This window comes from Mustela erminea, chromosome 7 (genome assembly GCF_009829155.1).
Source record: "Mustela erminea isolate mMusErm1 chromosome 7, mMusErm1.Pri, whole genome shotgun sequence".
NCBI classification, from domain to species: domain Eukaryota; kingdom Metazoa; phylum Chordata; class Mammalia; order Carnivora; family Mustelidae; genus Mustela; species Mustela erminea.
In genome coordinates, this window is record NC_045620.1 from 41,194,137 (window position 1) to 41,212,588 (window position 18,452).

An 18,452-nucleotide genomic window follows, 5' to 3' on the forward strand; every position below is an offset into this window, starting at 1 on the left:
CCCTGACTTTGAGACTCAGCACTTCACTCAGCAAGCCTCAGTTCCCTCACATGGAAAAGAGTGACAGTTATTTACCACATCACAAAGTTATTTAAGAGGCCTGAAGAGGGGGAGGGCTGGGGAGTAGACACAATTTCTATGAATCATCACTATTCCCAAGGAACAATGGCTTGAACTGTTTCTGCTCTGTCTTGCCTCTCCATTGGCACCTGGCTGGGAGAAACCATATTTTAAAGGCTTCTCTATCTTCCAAACTCCCTGGCATAGGGCCATGACGGTGGAAGCAAGAAATGGCTGACTACTGAGACAGTTGTCATGTAGGCATCCGGTATCCTCGAGAATGTAGGTGAAATTGCACAAATTTCACAACTGCACAAAGTGCAATTAAGTGCACTTAATTGTGCACACAAATTGTGCAAATTGTGCACACAAAAACTTTGTGCACACGAAGTGCACAAAGTAGCATCTGGTATCCTCAAGAATGTAGGTGAAATTGCACAAAGTACAACCATCCACCCAGTGGAAGGAGGGAGAACAGAGGATTTCAGTTCCAGCTACAATCCTTCTAGTGGCTCAGGCTGCCCACATGGAAGGCTCACTTAGTTGTAGGCTCTCCCTTCCCCAGTTCTAGAAACACTGATTAGATGGATTATTTAAAATGAACTGTTTTGCATATTTATGTCTGAGCATACTGAAAAAGAATCTGCTTTCATCTCTCTAAACACATGCATAGTCCTAGAAACACTTCTGTACTACTGACCATGCCTGGATGGTTTTCTGAAACGTTAGGTAAAGACACTAATATTTTAGGCAAAAATGGATAGGGTAATAAAGTGCGGTAGTTACCTTTCAGCACTGAAAGGAAAATCATACACAGCTGACCCAGAGCCAAGGGCACTTACAAATGAATTACTTCTCTGGACCTTTACTTGAATTTTAAACTAGCCCCACTGAAGTCGCAGACCTAGATTTAAGGGAATACAGAAGCTCATAGCGTTCTTAATACATTTTGATATCCAAATACATATTGCCTAATGCCTAGGGCTCATGACTGCCCAACTGGAGATGTCCCCATGACACAGCTGGAGCTGAGGAAAATAATCCACTTTCTTAGAGGCAAAGAATGATTAAGTTAATTTATCTGGAAGCTCTAAGCCACAGAGCAATTTACAACGCCGCTCAAGTTGAAAATCATTTTACTGTAGTAGCATCAGATGTATACGCTATTCATGATCATTCTGAATACACTGGTACAGTTTTTGTAACAGACTTCATCTATTTGTAATTAATGATTTCCATAAATTAACTGTCAGCACAAGGTCCTTTTTCTTGGTATGGTTCAATTAGCCTTACTTCTTTGTTCCTCACAGCCTGGCCTTGGTTCACTCCTTTCTGGATGAGGTCTTCTAGCTCTATGTGCTCACACAACCTTGCACCAGCATTCCCTGGATGGAGCTGGCCAGTTCCCAGGTCTTTGGTTTCCTTCAAATGGTACCTCTCTCCACGAGGCAGCAGTTGATGAAAACAAAGCACATATACCTCAAGGACACCTATGCCTTGCTGCTTTTGTTTGAGCCCTCCACAGGCAAACTGGATAATATGAGGTACAGTGAGTCATGAAATTGTATCATAAATGTAGGTGTGGTATCAGTTTAAGGTCCAGTACCTGGCATCCATCAGAGGGACCAGGTGAGACTTCTCAGCACTGGATGGCAAGCTGGAAGAAGGAGCCTTCCCCTCCAAGGTCCCACGAGGCCCTTTTTGAATGCCATCAACCTCACAGATCTTCTGCTTCAACTGCTGGATTTCATGCTCTAATCTACAGAGACAGGAGTTACATTAATTCCTTTACTGACAGTATTGCCTGAGCATCTTTGCTGCGTGGGACATTGTTCTAGAAACATGGGGGATCTATACACTCTTTGCAAAGAGCTTTTACTTTCTAGTAGAAAAGGTGCCACATCACACAAGGGATAAGGTGATAAGGAGCCACAAGAAGGATTCAGAACAAATGCTACAGGGGTCCAAAGTTGGAGAGAGCTTAATTATTAAGGGCAAAAATATTCCCACAGTGCTCCAAGGTAACCCTCTGAGGCAGATGGGCATGATTCTGAGCCCCCTACCACCGCTTCAAAAAAATAAATGGCCTTTGGCTATGCATTGGGATCCCTCTACATACTTCAGTTTGACAAAAAAGACCCAAGTTTTAAAGAGTTTTCTAAAAACCACCCATCTAGGAGAATCCACAGGGTCAAGGCCGTTCAAAATTGAGCCTTCAGAGACCAATGGGAACTCAGACATTTGGAGATGAGGGTAAAGATTCTCCAGATGCAGAAAGCAGCAGTAACAAAGGCCTAAGTCACAAAAACTAGGAATCCACTTTGGCTAAGACAGAGGGTGTAGAAAAGGGAAATAGGCAAAAGACCTAGGAAAGCAAGGGGAGTATCTTGAGAAATTAAAATAAACCATAAATAATTGAACCAAACATGTATTTCCCATGATAAATGATACATCCAATATGAGGTCAACTATTTATAAGGTCATTCTCCTGCTGGCCCCAGCATGCCTGAATCCAGGGCCATGAGCCCAAAGGGCCAAGCTTTCCAGTAAATATGGCCCCGGGTACATGAGACCCAGCTAGGGGCTACAGCTCACTCACTGTGTGAACTTGGGCAAATTAATGAAATCTGGGTCTCAAGTTCTTCATATGCCAAATGAGAGAATCAATGAGTCTTCTAAATTCCCTCAGTTCCAAACTTTAGAGATTCTACATTCAGATGCTGGCACACCATGATATTGCCAGCTCTCTGGTGTTACCAACAGCAATTCTACTGCTCTGTTCTGCATGAGAGCCAAGTTCTTAATTCTCAGAGATGTGGTTACAAGGTCACTCATGGGTTTCACAGAAGCAATGCCCAGCTTAACTCAGCCCTTCATCTGTCTACTGATGAGCAAGTATTTATGAAGCATCAACTTACACAGTATGAAGTATTTTCAAAGGAGGAAGAAAAAAGCATGAAAAATTGATGTTACGAGCCAGTTGGTGGGCAAAGAACCAGGGAGCGATATTAATACAAAGTCTCAGAGATGGTAAGGAAAATGAGTTGCGTGTAAGAAAGTAATTGCCAATGTTCAGAGCTGAGGTGACACATACTGGAGTTGCTCAAGGACAGCCTTCAGCACTGAGGCAATGGAAAAGACTCCACAGAGCCGAGGGTTTGGTGCGGGGCCCTGAAGCCCAAATGGGATGTATGCGGGGGGCGAGGGAAGCAGGGCATCCCAGGACACGGTTCAGCACAGGTGAAGAGCTGGCCAGCCTGGGCCACTGCCCTTGGGCCAGCAGCCAAGAGGACACAGCAGCCCTGAGTGGGTGGGGAGCAGACCTGCCGCCTTCTAACTGCATGATACTTGGCCCCGCTGGATACACAACCACTGGGTGGAAAAGAAAACAAGAGAATAAACTGGATCTTGTTTATAAGGAAGCCAAAAGAGGAAAGCCAAGTTCAGCGCACGCTGTCTGACCTGGTTCCATGTAAATTTAAAATTTCACACTTATGGAACTTCATGAGAGATGGACTCGGGCTGCACGGCAGGCCCTGGCTTAGCCATGAGAACCCAGAGAGATAATAACAATAAAACCAACACCCAAAGAAGGCCACAGGAGCGTCACAGTCAGAGCAGGGCTCAGAACACTTTGGCCTGAATTAGGCCTTAGCGAAGTCTACTCCATCAAAACACATGAAGCTAAATGCATCCTTTGTGTGGCTTCTGGAGGAATGCTGACACTGGGAATTCACTTCCATGGAAATCGCAATACTGTATCTGCTGTAATAGAGTATTAATACTAAATGGCCAGGGAGTGAAGCCGGATGACAAAAGCGGGGGACGTCAAGCTCAAAGCTCATGCGGCATTCTTACTGCACACTGCAGGATATAAATTGAGAGCACGCCCTCCACTACTTTAAATTTCCTGGGGCTGGAGCTTTGTCCAGCAATTTCATTTACATAACATACCTGCAATCATTTTCTTAAACCTCCAACCTATTTCTCCGAAGTAATAGCATTATGGTTTTTGATTGTTATTTCTTGCTGGTTTGCCAGAGGGAATAACCAGAGAGCAAAGGTAAATAGAACCCACAGTATGAGCAGATCATTCGAAAGGGAGGTTGTCCCAACCTGTTCGGAAAAATGATGGAGAGAGACTCCAGCCTCACAGTAGGTCTTGCTTTGTCATCGGTATGCATCCCAGGCTTCTGAGCCGGCCAAGGCCAGCCAGACAGAAAGGGGCTGGGCCAGGGTTTGAACCCCCACCTCTGTGGGATAGCCAGTCGGGTGATGTTTGCACACCAGGCAGCCTACAGATTTCTGGGAGTCTTGACATTCTGTCTGCTGGGCTACGAGAGAAAGTGTTCTCGAATTCATGTATTTACTCCTTTTGATTTCCTCCTACTGTGTGGGCAGCATGGTGACTTCTAAGGAATGGGTGGGAAAAGATAAATACTCCTTCTTTACCATGAAAACAGCATGAGTTCCCAGTTTTATTTTTCACAACACCCAAAGAAACATGAGTAAACCATCACTGCGCATGCTTAAAAATACCTGGAGAATTTTGTGTTCAGAATCACCTGGAGAATTTTGTTTGATTAGTAGTTTACTTTTTAAGGCAGAATCCTGGCGCTTCCCTCAAATATTGTGAATCAGGAGAGGTAGGAGAACGGCTGTTTTTCGGTTTTGCTCCGGGTGTGGATATCAGCACATGGTGCAGTCTGTGCATGAAGGGATGATGTTTTACTGAAGCTAGTGCTGGTCCCAAAGAAGATGGTAAGCCCATGGCGAGGAGGAAGGGAGTGGGGAGGATGGGAAAAATCCAGAGTGGCGGTCTGGGAGGCGGTAAAGTGAGGGGCAAAAAGAAGGAAAAAAAGAGGGAGGAAGGGTGGGGAAAGAGAAACAGAGGGAGAGGGCCGAAGGAGGGGAGAGGACAGACACAGGGAGGGGACGAGCTGGAAGAGGTCGTGTTAATCAAATACAAAAACATTCTTGTTCCATGGGTCAGTGGAGTAAGGGACAAGGGCTTTGGTTTCTTTGTGTGTTTTTTTCAACTGTAGACCAACGATTCTAGAACGAGGCTCCCAAGGAGAAAAGAAATGTTTAGGGGTACCTTTTCAGCTTTTGTTTGACAATAACCATTTGCTGGTGTATTAGAGAACACACAGGCAAAAAAGAATTACTTTTGTAAAAGACAGTGAGAGACGCACCAGAAGGGGTAGAAAACACGCAATCATTTGTCACCTACAGTGTGCTACACTCTCCGTTCCCGGTCTCACCTCTCCCTGTCCTTCTCCAGGGCCTCCTGCTCAGCTTCCAGGCTGGCCCGGAGTCCGGCCCGCTCGCTGCTGCTGCTGTTCAGCGTGGCCAGCTTCTGCCTCTGCTCCTCGATCTCCAGGCCCAGGGTGGAGCGCCTCTGCAGGGCTGAATGCCTCCTCTCCAGACTGGCCACGGCCCGCTCCAGCGCCTCCCTCTGCTGCTTCTCCCGGGACTCAAGAATTTCCTTTTCCTTCTTTCTCACTTTTTCCTCCTGACGAGCAATGTTGGCAGTGAACTCGAAAGTGGCTTGGAGCTTCTGCAGCTGGCTCGCATTGGCCTGGTACTGTGCAAGCTGTTCTTCTTTCTCTTCCATTTCTTTTTCCACTTGATACAGAGTGTTGTCTAAGCCGAGAGGACCTCTGTCAAGGATTTCTAACGCTCTCTGCTTCTCGTCCAGCAGGGTCGGCAGATGATTCTGCAGGAGGTACTGGAGCTGGCGGGCTTTACACTGCAGCCTATATTCCGCCGGCTTTATTTTCTCCAAATTTGGAACCGCCGGGGTGACATCTGCGATGCTGTCATCATTGTTCTCCAGCGGTCTAACGTCCTCCTCATTTGCAGATTTTAAACGTTCCAGGAGGTCCTGTTCTTCCTCGATTTCCTTTTCCAGGAGGTCCTTCTGCTGAAGCAGGTCTTCTTCCAAGTTGGCCAGCTTGACCAGCTGCCTTCTCTTGAACTCGAGGAACTGCAGCTGAGCCCGTTCTAACGACTCACCGCCCTCGTCCCCTTCGGCCCGGGCCTCCTTTGCCTGCAGGAGGGACTCCCGGACGCCCTCCAGGTCCCTCCTGTCCTCCTCTGCCCGCTGCACCTCGCCCCGCCGCAGGAGCCCGATCATCTCCTGCTTCTCGCGCAGCTGCTCCTCCAGATGTGCCACGAGCACAACCTGCTCCTGCTCCTGCTCCTGCAGCCTCCTCTTCTCCACTTCGAGCTTGGCGTACTGCTCGTCCTTCTCCCTTTTGAGCCGCTCCAGCTCCTGAAATATCTGGAGCTTCTCGGCCTTCTCATTGTTGTTGAGCTCCCGGAGCCGCTGGAGCTCCTCCTGGACGCGGAGAAAGCTCTCCTCCTCTTGTCTCTTCTTCTGCAGCTCGATCTCCTGCTGCTCCCTCAGCCTCTCCTCTTCAAACTTCTCCTTCTCGGCGAGCAAGTCCTTCAGCTTGCTCTCGATGTGGAAGCTGCGGCGCTTGAGGCTCTCCTCCTGCTTGCGGATCTGGAGCTGCACGATCTCCGTCTCCTTGCGCTGAGTCTCCACCTCCTGCTGCATCCGCTCCAGTTTGGCCTTGTCTGACTTTTGCTTTTCTTCCATTTCTTCTATGAGTTTCCTGAAATGCCAAAAGGAGACCGATTACCATTTGATGGCTACATACAATTGCCGTGCTAACTTTTCCCCGACTGAAATGTTCTGAAAATGGACAGACGACACCCTTCGCGAATTCAAACCCTTTGCAAAAATAAAAAGTGGGGGGAACTGACTTCCTTTTCATTTCCAGCAGCATAATGCTTCACTTTTTTACTCTGTAACTGTCCAACATATCATTTGCCTAATCTCCTGAAGTAGCCTCTGATATCATTTCTTTGTAGAGTCTATAAGCATAATGTGTTATGCATGATATAATTTTAAAAGCCCCCTGAGCTCAAAGAGAAAGAAGCATGCCCAATTTAAATTTAAATGGGAATAATTTTATTCAGCCCAATGGCTAAAACTCAATAGAAATTCAGTTACAAAATGACATTAAATAAAAATGCTTATGCTGTCCTCAACTCATTGGGGTCAAATATCAAAGTCAAGATAATTGACAGTTCATTGTTCCAGCTCAAATAACCACATGCTATTTAGCATTTAATCACTAGTTTAGGACAAACGGTAATCACCAAATGGCCCAAAATATTAGTTTATTAACATGTAACACTGAAAATAATATGAGTCTCCATGAGAATACCAAGATGCATGATTGCTGGAGTGACATGTTATGTTTGGTCCTGGAGAAGAGATGATCCCCAATGGGGCTAGAGCTGTGTTTTGAGGTTGGGATGGTCTCCAAAGCAAAAACACAGGGTAAGCAAAACTATCAGTACATGGCCTCCATCTCCTGACCCACCTAAGATCTATCTTATATGATGCTGGAAACCAAACTAAATCATTTGTAACATCTAAACTCCAGAGTCCAAAAAATAAATATCCAATCTGCAGATTTTCTGTGGCCTTAGTTTCTACTCCAATATCTATCCTTTTTCCATTTCTTGGCATGTTAAATAGGATGAGGGGGGGGAAGGAGAAAATGCTTATTAGCATTATCAGATAATTACATTCAGAACATATTTAAAAAACTCCCCAAATCAGCTAAGCAATCACACACACACACACACACACACACACACACACACACGAGAAAAGTGAGCAAAAAAAATATAAAGAAGCAAATTACAGAAGGGAAATACAAATGGCTAAACAACATAAGCAAAAATGCTTAAAAGGGGAAGAGGCATAAGGACAGGGAATTGTCATTCTTTGGGTTTTTTAAAACCTCAGGCGATATTACTAAGGAGGACAGCCTTTTGAATTAGATATAAACAAGTACATACATGGAGCATTAAATTTAACAAGTGCATGAAATTTGCCTACTGACTCTATTCCTTTTCTCATGAGTATTTGAAGATGCACTATTTGAAAATTCAAACGTGCAGTAAAATGAACCAGCTAGAAGAATGACCTGCAGTCATTAAACATGTAAATACTTGACACAGAATCAGAGGGAGGTCCTGAAAGAGACCCTAAAAAACTCTGTCTGGAAGATTAATGTGAGAATCCACAGACTACAGTAGTGTTAAAACTGGTATCCCAAGTGGCTTACCTTTTACTTTCTAATTTTTCAAGTTCTTCACGCTGTTGCCGCTCAAATTCAAGTCTAATAAGAGAAAACAAATGAAAATGAGTCACTTTTCTGAAAGAGTTTTTCTCTCTCTTATTCTCTGTATATAGTTGCATATTATAAGGAGCATCCATTTTTTAAGCATTATTTTTAATTATGATGGATTAGCAAGTTTAAAATGTTTTCTTCACTCTATGACTATGATTAGAAATTAGACATACATTTGGGTGCTTGCATTGAGGCTGAAAAGAACATATTTTACTTGAAGGAAAACAAACAAAGCACCATTGCATTGAAAAAGCAGGGTTAAAGAAACTTCTGAATGATAAGCATGTCTAGTCTATGCAGCTTAATCACTGATGAGTGTATATAAAAATGGAGAATCTCTACCTTAGACAGATGGGTCCTTTTATAGGGAAAAGACTGCCAGGGAGGTAGAGAGAGAGGGAGAGAGCACAGACATCAATTAAGAAAAGAATTAACTGGGGGAAACATCAGGAGAAAAGCAGTAAGGTACTTAAAAGCCAATAGACATGCACACATTGAAATGGCGTTTTATACATATCACATTTCCCAATAATTTCTCAAAGCAAAGACTCCACAAAGAGTAAGCTGTGTGATGTTTGCACACTTCCATCGCAATGGCAGCACTAAAAATGAGTACCAGTAATAACTGGGACAGTGGTCAGATCCATAGTTTTACTACTTGGTACATGGTTCTACTGTAGGCAGGTTCATCAGGATCCTCCTATGACCAGTAGTTCTAGGATACAAGTTCTTGGGAACTACATAGCTTGTGAATGGGTTTACCACAGTGAGAGCAAAATAAAGTGGGCTAGTCACCGGGAATTTTAAAACAACTTGCTAAAATATTGATAACAGAAATTGATTTCTTCTCAAATACTAGACTTAATAACCAAGAGTTCACACTTCTTCTTAAATAGCATGAATGGTAATTCTTAAACTCACACATTTTCCCATTACGGTAAATGCCAGATACACCCAGAAAGCTGACTATGGAAAAACTGATCACCAACTTTCCCATATAATGGGCAAAGGCAGACTGGCCAAAGTTCGCTTTACAAGGTGCCAACAAATATTTCAGTTAGATGTGTTATGCACTTCATTTGCACTAATATTGAGCGGAAGATGTCTGATGGCTTTTGTAAGCAGACCTGCGTGCTGTGCTGAGCGTTTATCCATGTTAGCTTACTTAGTCTTCCCAGCAAATCCTAACAATAACAAATAGTATCTCCATTACACAGATGAGGAACCCAGAGCTCACATATGCAAAGGAGCTTATCAAAGGTCATAATGGTGAGATGTGGTGAAGCCTGGATTTGAACCCAGGGCAGCCTACTTCCAAAACACGGTCATTTAACTCATAAGCAATGCTCAGATTTGTGACATGCAATAAAAGAACTAAATCCTTTACTGAAACTTGTCATTTATAACTATCCTACTATCAAATGAAAATAATCTACAGATTATAGGCATTGCCATCCATGAGAAAACAATCACATAAATGTTTATGAAAGGTATTTGCCAATCCCCAAGCTCAGCATGTATGTCATTATGCTAAGTAAGGATAAGGTTTCATTAAAGTTAGTATAAGACTATTCTCTTTTATACAATAATAAAGAGAACTTTGGAAATATTTTATAGTAAATACCTCTTTAGACTTCAGTGCAGTCTAGGCTTTCTAGAAATGTTTACATAGTCAAAAGGCATCACTAGATCAAATACTTTCAAGACCAGAGAACTTCCCTAACAGAATTGTCTTTAGTTTCTGCTTTTACTTTCTAGGCACACCTCATATAACCACAAGCACATCCTGCTCTGACAATGTCACAGGCACGTGGTCATAAGCCAAATGCTCCTCTGAGAGTTGGGAGACCTGGGTTCAAATGAAATCCTGTCGCTGAGGACTGTTTTTATAGGGGGCCGGTGCTGGGCTGGGTTCTTAGCAGGCAATACCCTCACTCTGTTCTCCCAACCCTGCTCGGTTGACATGCTTCTCATCCCTATTTTACACAAAAAACTGAGGCTTAACACAAGTAAGTAGCATAGGGAGAACTTGAATCCAAGTGTGGTTATTCATATCTGGGCTGCTGACCACTAAGACTATCACGAGTGAGCTGTGTGGCCTAAGGAGGTCACAAAATGTGCGTTTTGATATCTTCATCTCTAATGTGATGCTCTGGGAACCTATTTTTTTTTTTTTTAATTGAGCATGGCATCAGGCATGGAGGGGCTCCAGGGATGCAGCAGTCTATAAGGGTGACATGGTTTCTGACCCCATGGTACTCCCAGTCTGTGACAGTCAATAAATATAAGTGGGCACCCAATGAGTTGCAAGCCAGGACTGAGGAAGGACACAGCGTTATCACATACGGAATGGAGTACTGATCCCAGAATTTGGTAGTACCTAGGATCAAGGCAAGCTTCCTGAGGAAACCTTAACCTAAGCTGTGCCCTTCTTCTTTGAGCATGACAGAGAAGCTCAATAAAACCAGATCTTGGCCTTCTATGGGGGGGAAGTGACAAGACACAAAGCTTAACAGGACAACAGAAGCTAGATGGTGAGGAGCCTTAGAAGTTATATTAAGGACTCTGAACTTGATCCTAAAGATGGTGGCAGAAAAGTACCTTGGAACAGGGTTGTCAAAGAACACAGAGGCCTGGTGTTCCACAGAGAACAGACAGGATGGGAGCAATACGGGAAGCCAAGAACTAGGAGGCCATTGTAGTCACATGAATGAGAGCTGATGGAGGCAAGACCTAGCATAACTGGGATAAAGAGATCTCTGATCTTCAGGAGGTCAAGCTGACAGAACTTAGGGGATGTGATGAGAAAGGAAGAGTTACAAGATCCCCCCTCAGGTCTCTGGCCAGGCTACACAGGAGGTGGGAGGGCAGAACCTAGCTACCAAGAGGATGAGTGAAAAGGTCTGCAGGTCTAAACACAAATTCTAGTGACTGGGAGACCATGTATGAGTTATTTAACCCTGAACACTTAATTTTCATGGAAACTGAAGAAAATAATAAGCCCTATCTCAAAGGGTTATAACCAGGATCCAATGAGGTAATGCAGAGTATGTAGGGCACCAGCACATATTAGGTACTCTAGTGTTGCCTCTCATTGGTAGAATCCACTGGGATGAAGAGGAGCACTGGGGACAGAGCCAGTGGGAGCGGCAGAAGTAGCACCAGTAGCTGCACTAGTGCTAGTGCTCCCAGTGGCAAAGACAAGAGTAGTAGCTAACATTCACTGAAGATTCATTCTGTACCCTGGTTCTAGGGACTTTGCATTTAACTCTTATAATGGCCCTGGGAGGTAGGTGCCATCATTATCCCATTTTAAATGTCAGAAATGGCCGTATTGCTAGTAAATGCAGAATCAACCTCGACTCTAGAGCCCACAATTTAATCTCTTCCCCATCCCACCTTCACAAAGTTAAGCTCAATTTGATACCTGTCGAATCTAATGATTCCAGAGGGTCATCCAAATAGAGACATCAAGAGGAAGGAAGATACATACAAAGATCTAGCTCTCAGGCCCTCATCAAGGAGGTAATACAGACTTGGGATTCACCAGCATCCAGACCAGAACTGAAACCACAAGAGTGGACGAGGTTACCCAGGATGTACGTACAGAATGAGAATTAAGGAAGCTTAGTGTAAAGTCTGGAAGACCACAGATACTACAGTGATCAGCAGAGAACAAGGTAAGGGAACAGTTAAAGACACAGAGAGAAGGTCAAGAAAGGGGAGGCAGTGGAAAGCAAAGGGGAAGGGGAGCAGTAGTATGAAATGCTTGTGGAAAGTCAAGTAAGATAGGGCCCAAATAGAACTCGCTGAACTTAGCAACATGGAGGTCACTGGTAAACTTGGAGTGAGCTTTGTTGGGTTGGGGCCAGACTACAGTGGACTGAGGGCTGAATGGGAGGAAAGTAGAAAGCTTTCTCAGTATTTTAGTTATGAAGGGGGGCTGTGGTAGTTTAGGAGAATGGGTGCTTATTTTAATAGCTAGAAGAGACTAGTATATATTTAAACCCTAGTATAAACAAGCCAGAAGAGAGAGGATATAAAAAACTGGGGACAGCGTCCCTGAGCTGGCATAAGAAGAAGAGGACAGAACAATAGCTAAGAGCAAGGGCTCTGGAATTAGTCTATCCCAGAAGTCTATCAAATCCTGGCTCTCAACCTCTCTAAGCCTCAATTTCCCCATCAGGAACTAGACTCAAGAATAATCCTGGTCCTTGATAAGTGGAGGATCCCATGAAAGTATATAATGAGCACTTAGCAGTTAATAAATATTAGCTATGAATCCTACAGCATCCATAGTACAGGTAGGGGAAGACGAGAGCAATTCAGCCGTTGGGATTTTTCTCTCAGAACTTTGTATTGTCTGTGATGTATTGTATTGAAAAACAGTATTTTTCTCTTAGACTTCTGTATTGTCTGTGATGTCAGAAGCAAGGTTCTCTGCTAGAGGAAGGTGGTGTGTTAGAGGTATAAAGAACATGAAAATTATTGGTAATAGACAAAGAGGCCAGCAGGCAAGAGAACTGATAAGAACAAAAAGGAATAGGGGTCGGTGGGCATCATTCAAGTTTAGAGACTGATAATTTACAGAGACAGCAATCTCTGTGTTGATGTGACTTTCTCTTATAGCACTGAGCTGAGATATTGGATACAGGTTCAGGGCAAGGAGATAGTTTAGTGGACCCAGCTGGGTCTCTTTGACAGGTGAAGAAAACCAAGGGACCATATGAGCATTTGGGAAGAGGATGGCTTAAGTGTTGGGGATGAAAACTTGGCTGGACAGAGAAGTAAGTGAAGACAAGGCAAGGCTTGCAGGTGAAAGTGAAAAATCCATGAAGTCTCCAAGCTCAAGACGTGAATTCACTAATTAACCATGAGCATCCACATGGAATCACCCAAGGTAACGGCAGGACTGAAAAAGATGGCGACACTTAGAAGGTAAGCAGATGACAACAGTAAGGATAGGCAAAGAGTGGAAGAGCCAGGTGCTAAAGTGAACAGATCAGAGTGCTCTGCAGGGCACAGGAAGGGTGGTCTGAGGGCAGCTGAGTCTCTGGGCTGATGAGATCCCTGACTCTTCCTCGTTTGAAGTTTTCATTTTGGAACATTTGATTGTGATGAGGGAAGGAAAAGTACTTGTACCAGTGGCGACTGTCAATCTTAGTTGTATGAGGTCACAGCTCTGACCACTCCTGAAGAGTGGCATCTAATGACATGGAGGTTCTGAGTCAAGAAATCAGAGACACATTCCCATTTTAATTATTAATGAAGAAGTATGGGTTCATTTCTATGGCCTGTTACTAAAAAAGGAAAAATCTGGACTGTTTTCTACCAAAAGCGTTATGTCTGCAATAACTGATGACTTGCATTTCCTAAAAAATAAGAGTCAAGAAAAAATATAAGATGCTCACTCTTAACTTAAAACCAAGTCCCAACCATTCAGAGGAGAGAGTCATAATTACAAAGTCAAGAACTGTGTTTTAAAATATGAGGTGATATTGGCTGTTGCTGGTACTGTATGATTTCCATTAAATATTACATATTTACTAATCATACCTTAAAAAATGCACCTCTTTCCTTAATCAATGATAATTATTTCAAATAGCAAACCTCAATAAATTGTAAAATATAAATGTGAATGTGTTAGTATCAAGAAAAGAATATCAACTGTAATTGTATTTTAATGTGGCTTCATTTTAAATAAGTATAATTCACTATCTTATTTTACTGGAATTATCTTGGCCCTAAATGCTAATTTCCTAAATGTTACAATTAAAAGGAAAGCCACAAAAGGATGTGATTTTTGCAGCTGTTTTTAGCATTTTAAAATGACATTTGGAAGTACATATACTGTGGTAGGTCCAACAAAAAAGCATAGCATGCAATCTATTTTTATGAGAAACAGCCTCTTTTTTTTTTTGCATTAAGAGACATCTAGCATTTTTAGGTATAATTGCACATCTTGTGATTTATATTCCTGTTATCATCGGCAATGAAAAAGCAAGGGGGTGGGAATTTCTCAGTTCGCACCATGACATTGAAAGTGAGACTGTGATTATCAAAAAAAGAAAGAAGAAAAGAAAAATTCTAAATGAACTGAAAGCATAAATATTCGAGCCCTTATGTTGTGCCAGTGGTGATTAGTTTTGTACCTTTGATGTCCTTTCACGTTTGAAAAGGAGGGAAACAGCTACGCAAGTCCAGCCAACACTGAAGCTGGCAGTGGTGGGGGGGGGGGGCGGGTGTGGAGGGCAGCGGAGACTGAGCCCCAGACTCCAGTACAACTAGAAGGCAGTCACCTGACAGGAGAGGTGAGCTGAAGGCAAGGCAGTCTCCACATTCTCCACACAGATATTCTCCAAGGGTATGTGAACAGATAAAGGGGAAATCCTCGGGCATTGGATAAGCCAGAATTTTTTCCACCTGATTTTTAGGTTCCAATTAAATATAGAGACAACCCCGTGCATGTGCAACCTGCAAGGGCGCACAGGGCTCTGCATTCACTGTCTACTGCCGCCATCTTGCAATGTTCACTATTTGAACAAGAGGCCCCAGGTTTATATTATGCACTGAACTCTGTAAATTATGTAGCTGCGTTCTAATCAAGTACATGTCATTGTTTAAAGACCTGGGGCCTGTAACCCGGAATGGGTGGCGGTAATCCATGGCGCAGATTCTGGTAAGGGTCATATGGAAAGCGGTTAGAAAAGACCAGAACTCCAGGCCAGATGGTTCACTTCTCCCTGATCCTTTGCAAGGGATTAGGTTTCCACAACAGTGGGTTCTGTAATGGTCAGACCAGAATGGCTGACGTTCTTACCCACCCTAGCCCCCTCAGGAAATTCCAACCTGTTTCAAACCACCTTACAAATGAGCAAACTCCCAAGGAGACTGGGGGATCTTAAAGACTGAAGAGAAAGTTTGGATTTTCATGCTGGAGTTTGTGCAGGTTCTATCCAATTATCTTCCTGACATTCTAGATGTTCTTTAAAGGCTGAGCAGAAACCAGAGACAATCCCACGTAAGTACAGGGAAATGCATGAAAGGAATAACCTGGCCATCCATTCAGATCCTGTCTCTTCATGGAAAGGCTCTGAGGTCTTTCCTGTGTACATCATTAGAAACTTTTATTGGAAACCTGAGAGTAGCTGCTTTGTGGAGACAGTGGAATCAGTGCACCACTCCCTCCTCACTTCCCTTTCTTTCCACCCCCCACCCCCCACCATTACACAACACGGCAGGTTATCGGACTTACATACAACTGTGATTCAAGGTGCATATATCAAAATGAAGGTCTCACGATGCAGCTGAATCGTGGAAGTAGTGAAATTAAACCCCTTATAGTTAAAAGTCTGAGTTTATAACAAAAATATCCCTAGTATTCGATTTTCTAATGAACTTTCAAATCCCTAGTCTAGAAAGTACTCAGTAAAGACTTTCAGGAGCCAGTCTTAAGCCTTTTGTATTGCAAATGGAAAGTGCTCAAAGAAACAAAGATTGCTTAAAAAACAATAGTAAAATTCAATACCGTAAGTGTTTTAAGTAGATTTCACCCCAGCGTATTTCCCATAACAGTGGTGTAACGTCCTCCAATAAAGGCAGCCAGGACCACATGTTAAGCCCAGGAGACCTGCCTGATCGAGCTGCAAGATCACAGGCAGTTACCACTATACATCAAGAGATCATGCATTCTACTTGGCACACACCCCAACACTTTGCCCGGCCCTCCTACTATTTTACAGGCCAGGAGACTGAGGCCCAGAGATTATTAGAGAGAGGCCCAAGATGACCTCTACTTTAGAGGAACCAGGAATAAAGTTTGCCTCTTCCTACTCCTCCTCCTTTTTTAAAAAAAAATATTTGTTTATTCGTTAGAGAGAACAGCACAAGCAGGGAGTGGTGCAGAGGGAGACAGTGGAGAAGCGGACTCCCCGCTGAGCAAGGAGCCCAATGCTGGGCTGCCAGGCTGGATCCCAGGATCCTGGGATCATGACCTGAGTGAAAAGCAGACACTTAACCAAATGAACCACCCAGGCGCCCCTCCTCCTCCATTCTTACTTCAACTCTGAAATTCTACCTCACCTCCACAGCTGGACCCTGGTAACTTTTACCTTAGAAACAGCCTTCCAGTAGTTAACAACAATTCATTATTCCAAGATGTACCTCTCTCTGTGTTGGATAAACCAGAATAGCATAGCGCAGGTGATTTTCCTGCCACCCCATTCGGCCACACATGCCACCTATCCAAGAAACCTGTGTCAACACCTACTATGTACAAGGGCAATACAAAACAGATCAAGTGCCTTTGCCTCTTAAGAGTGGATTACAAGTGAAATAAAATATGCATGCATATCAATCACACAGAACATGATGAACCCGAGAAAGTTCCATTTTTAACAGGCGATGGGGTGGAGGGAGAGCATTTATAGCTGCAGGGATGAGAGGACGCCTTGCAAAGGAACTGCTGTCGAGCCGGGCCTAGACAGATGGACAGAATAACAATGGGCACAGTGTGGTGAGCAGGGAAAAATCTAGTGGAGGAAAAACAGGAGCAGGAAGACAAAAGATACAAACAAAAGGAAGCAGTAAAGAGAAGGTCTGGCTGTTGCTCTGAACAAATAAAGGGAAGTGGTGAGAAATAAAACCCAAAAGATAGACCATGGGGCAGAAGGTCAGAGGTTAAGCTGACACTCTGGGGAGCACCTACGTGACTGACGTCTCCTCCCACCAACCTGTGGCTCTTCAGCCCAAGGCACTGAGTACCAAGTACAGAATTCATTTGTTCAATATGGCATCCAGGTGCCAGGCACTGCCCTAGGCACTGTGGATTCAGCAAAAGGAACCAAGTCCCTGCTGTTACAAACCCTCCATTCTAGTGAGGAGGACAGCTACCTAACAATGTCTATGGTATGTGATAAGTGCTATGCAAACACTGAAGCCAGGAGAGAGGATGGAGAGTGAAGGAGACCTTTAGGAGAGAGCTAAATGGAGGGAGTGACCATGGGGAGGCATCTGCTGTCAACATGAGGGAGAAGCCAGGCCAACAACCAGGAGACAACGGTGTGGCCTGCTGTTGAGCACAGCAAAACCAGCATGGCGAGTAGATGGAACCAGGAGATGGTGATAGTACGAGAGCAACTGTGGCCCAAGAGGGAGCCAGGACCCAAACCACTTAGGGCCCTATAGATCACAGAGGGCAGACAGAACTCCCACCAGGGCTCCTTGAGGACAGAGACCTGCCTTCTTGACTGTGTATCCCAAGGGCCTTCTGCAAGGCACATAGCAGGTGTTCAACCAGGACTGCCATGAACAGTGCTTTAAAGTCAGTGACATAAGGCTCAGAGCCAGACCCCAGTTACCCGGTCACAGAATACCTAGGCAAGGAAGAGACGCTGGCAGTCAATGCAGAGCTCTCTTTGCCTTAAGAAAGAACAAGTTTTGGTGCTTTCTACCCTTCTCAAGATGAAAGTTAATCAACTGCAGCAAATCTAGAAAATTCAAGGAAGTAAAACACTTACCAGTACAATCACCATGATTGTTCATTCTATCCTGGTATACAACCTTCAGCCTTCCAGCCACACACATATACACACAGACGGGGGCCAACAACATGGCTTATTTTGTAACAGTTCCTCTTAACGAATATTTTTGACAAGTCCCCAGATCACTATCTATTAACTGTCTAACATAGTTTAATACCACGCAATTCTAGAATCTGATTGTGCCATGATTAATGTAAGCAATCACATGTTGTTGGAAAGGTCCATAGTACCTGACATAAAAATTTGGTGGGATCTACAGTGGGCAGCCCAAGAAGTTAGTTTAAGAAAAGCTGTACCTGTTTGTAAGCAGAGAGAAAAGAGAGAGCACACAGGGAGGTCTGACAATGTGAAAAAGACTTAAAATGCATCATAGCTCCTCTCCCTTCACTGAAGTGAAGAGCTTTGGCGTTACAAATCTGCTTTCCACATTTGTACTCCTTTGATATCGCCTGCTGAAAGACAAAATGTTAACACATCTAACCAGCAATGCTTTCAGTGCATGCCTCTGTCTCGGGCTAGGGGGAGCACAGGTCCCCAGTGTACCTGTGCTCCCCCCAGCCTGTCCGCCCACTCCTGGCTCTCCACTGTCATGCTTTTTATGGTCTGGGCCCTCAAACATTCCTTTCCTCAT

At 44.0% G+C, this 18,452-nt stretch overlaps 1 protein-coding gene across 4 annotated transcripts in view; it reads right to left on the reverse strand.

Annotated features, from left to right (window-relative positions):
* The window catches only part of KIF16B (kinesin family member 16B), a 277,612-nt gene that overhangs the window by 87,386 nt on the left and 171,774 nt on the right, over nt 1-18,452 (reverse strand). For 3 of the 4 annotated variants that reach the window (XM_032351451.1, XM_032351449.1, XM_032351452.1), the window contains exons 18-21: nt 8,622-8,654; nt 8,214-8,267; nt 5,325-6,683; nt 1,667-1,819 (exon numbers count right to left, since the gene is read on the reverse strand). In XM_032351451.1, the coding sequence (XP_032207342.1) occupies nt 1,667-1,819; nt 5,325-6,683; nt 8,214-8,267; nt 8,622-8,654 (1,599 nt within the window). The remainder of the gene's footprint in view (nt 1-1,666; nt 1,820-5,324; nt 6,684-8,213; nt 8,268-8,621; nt 8,655-18,452) is intronic. The other variant, XM_032351450.1, reaches the window with a different exon arrangement.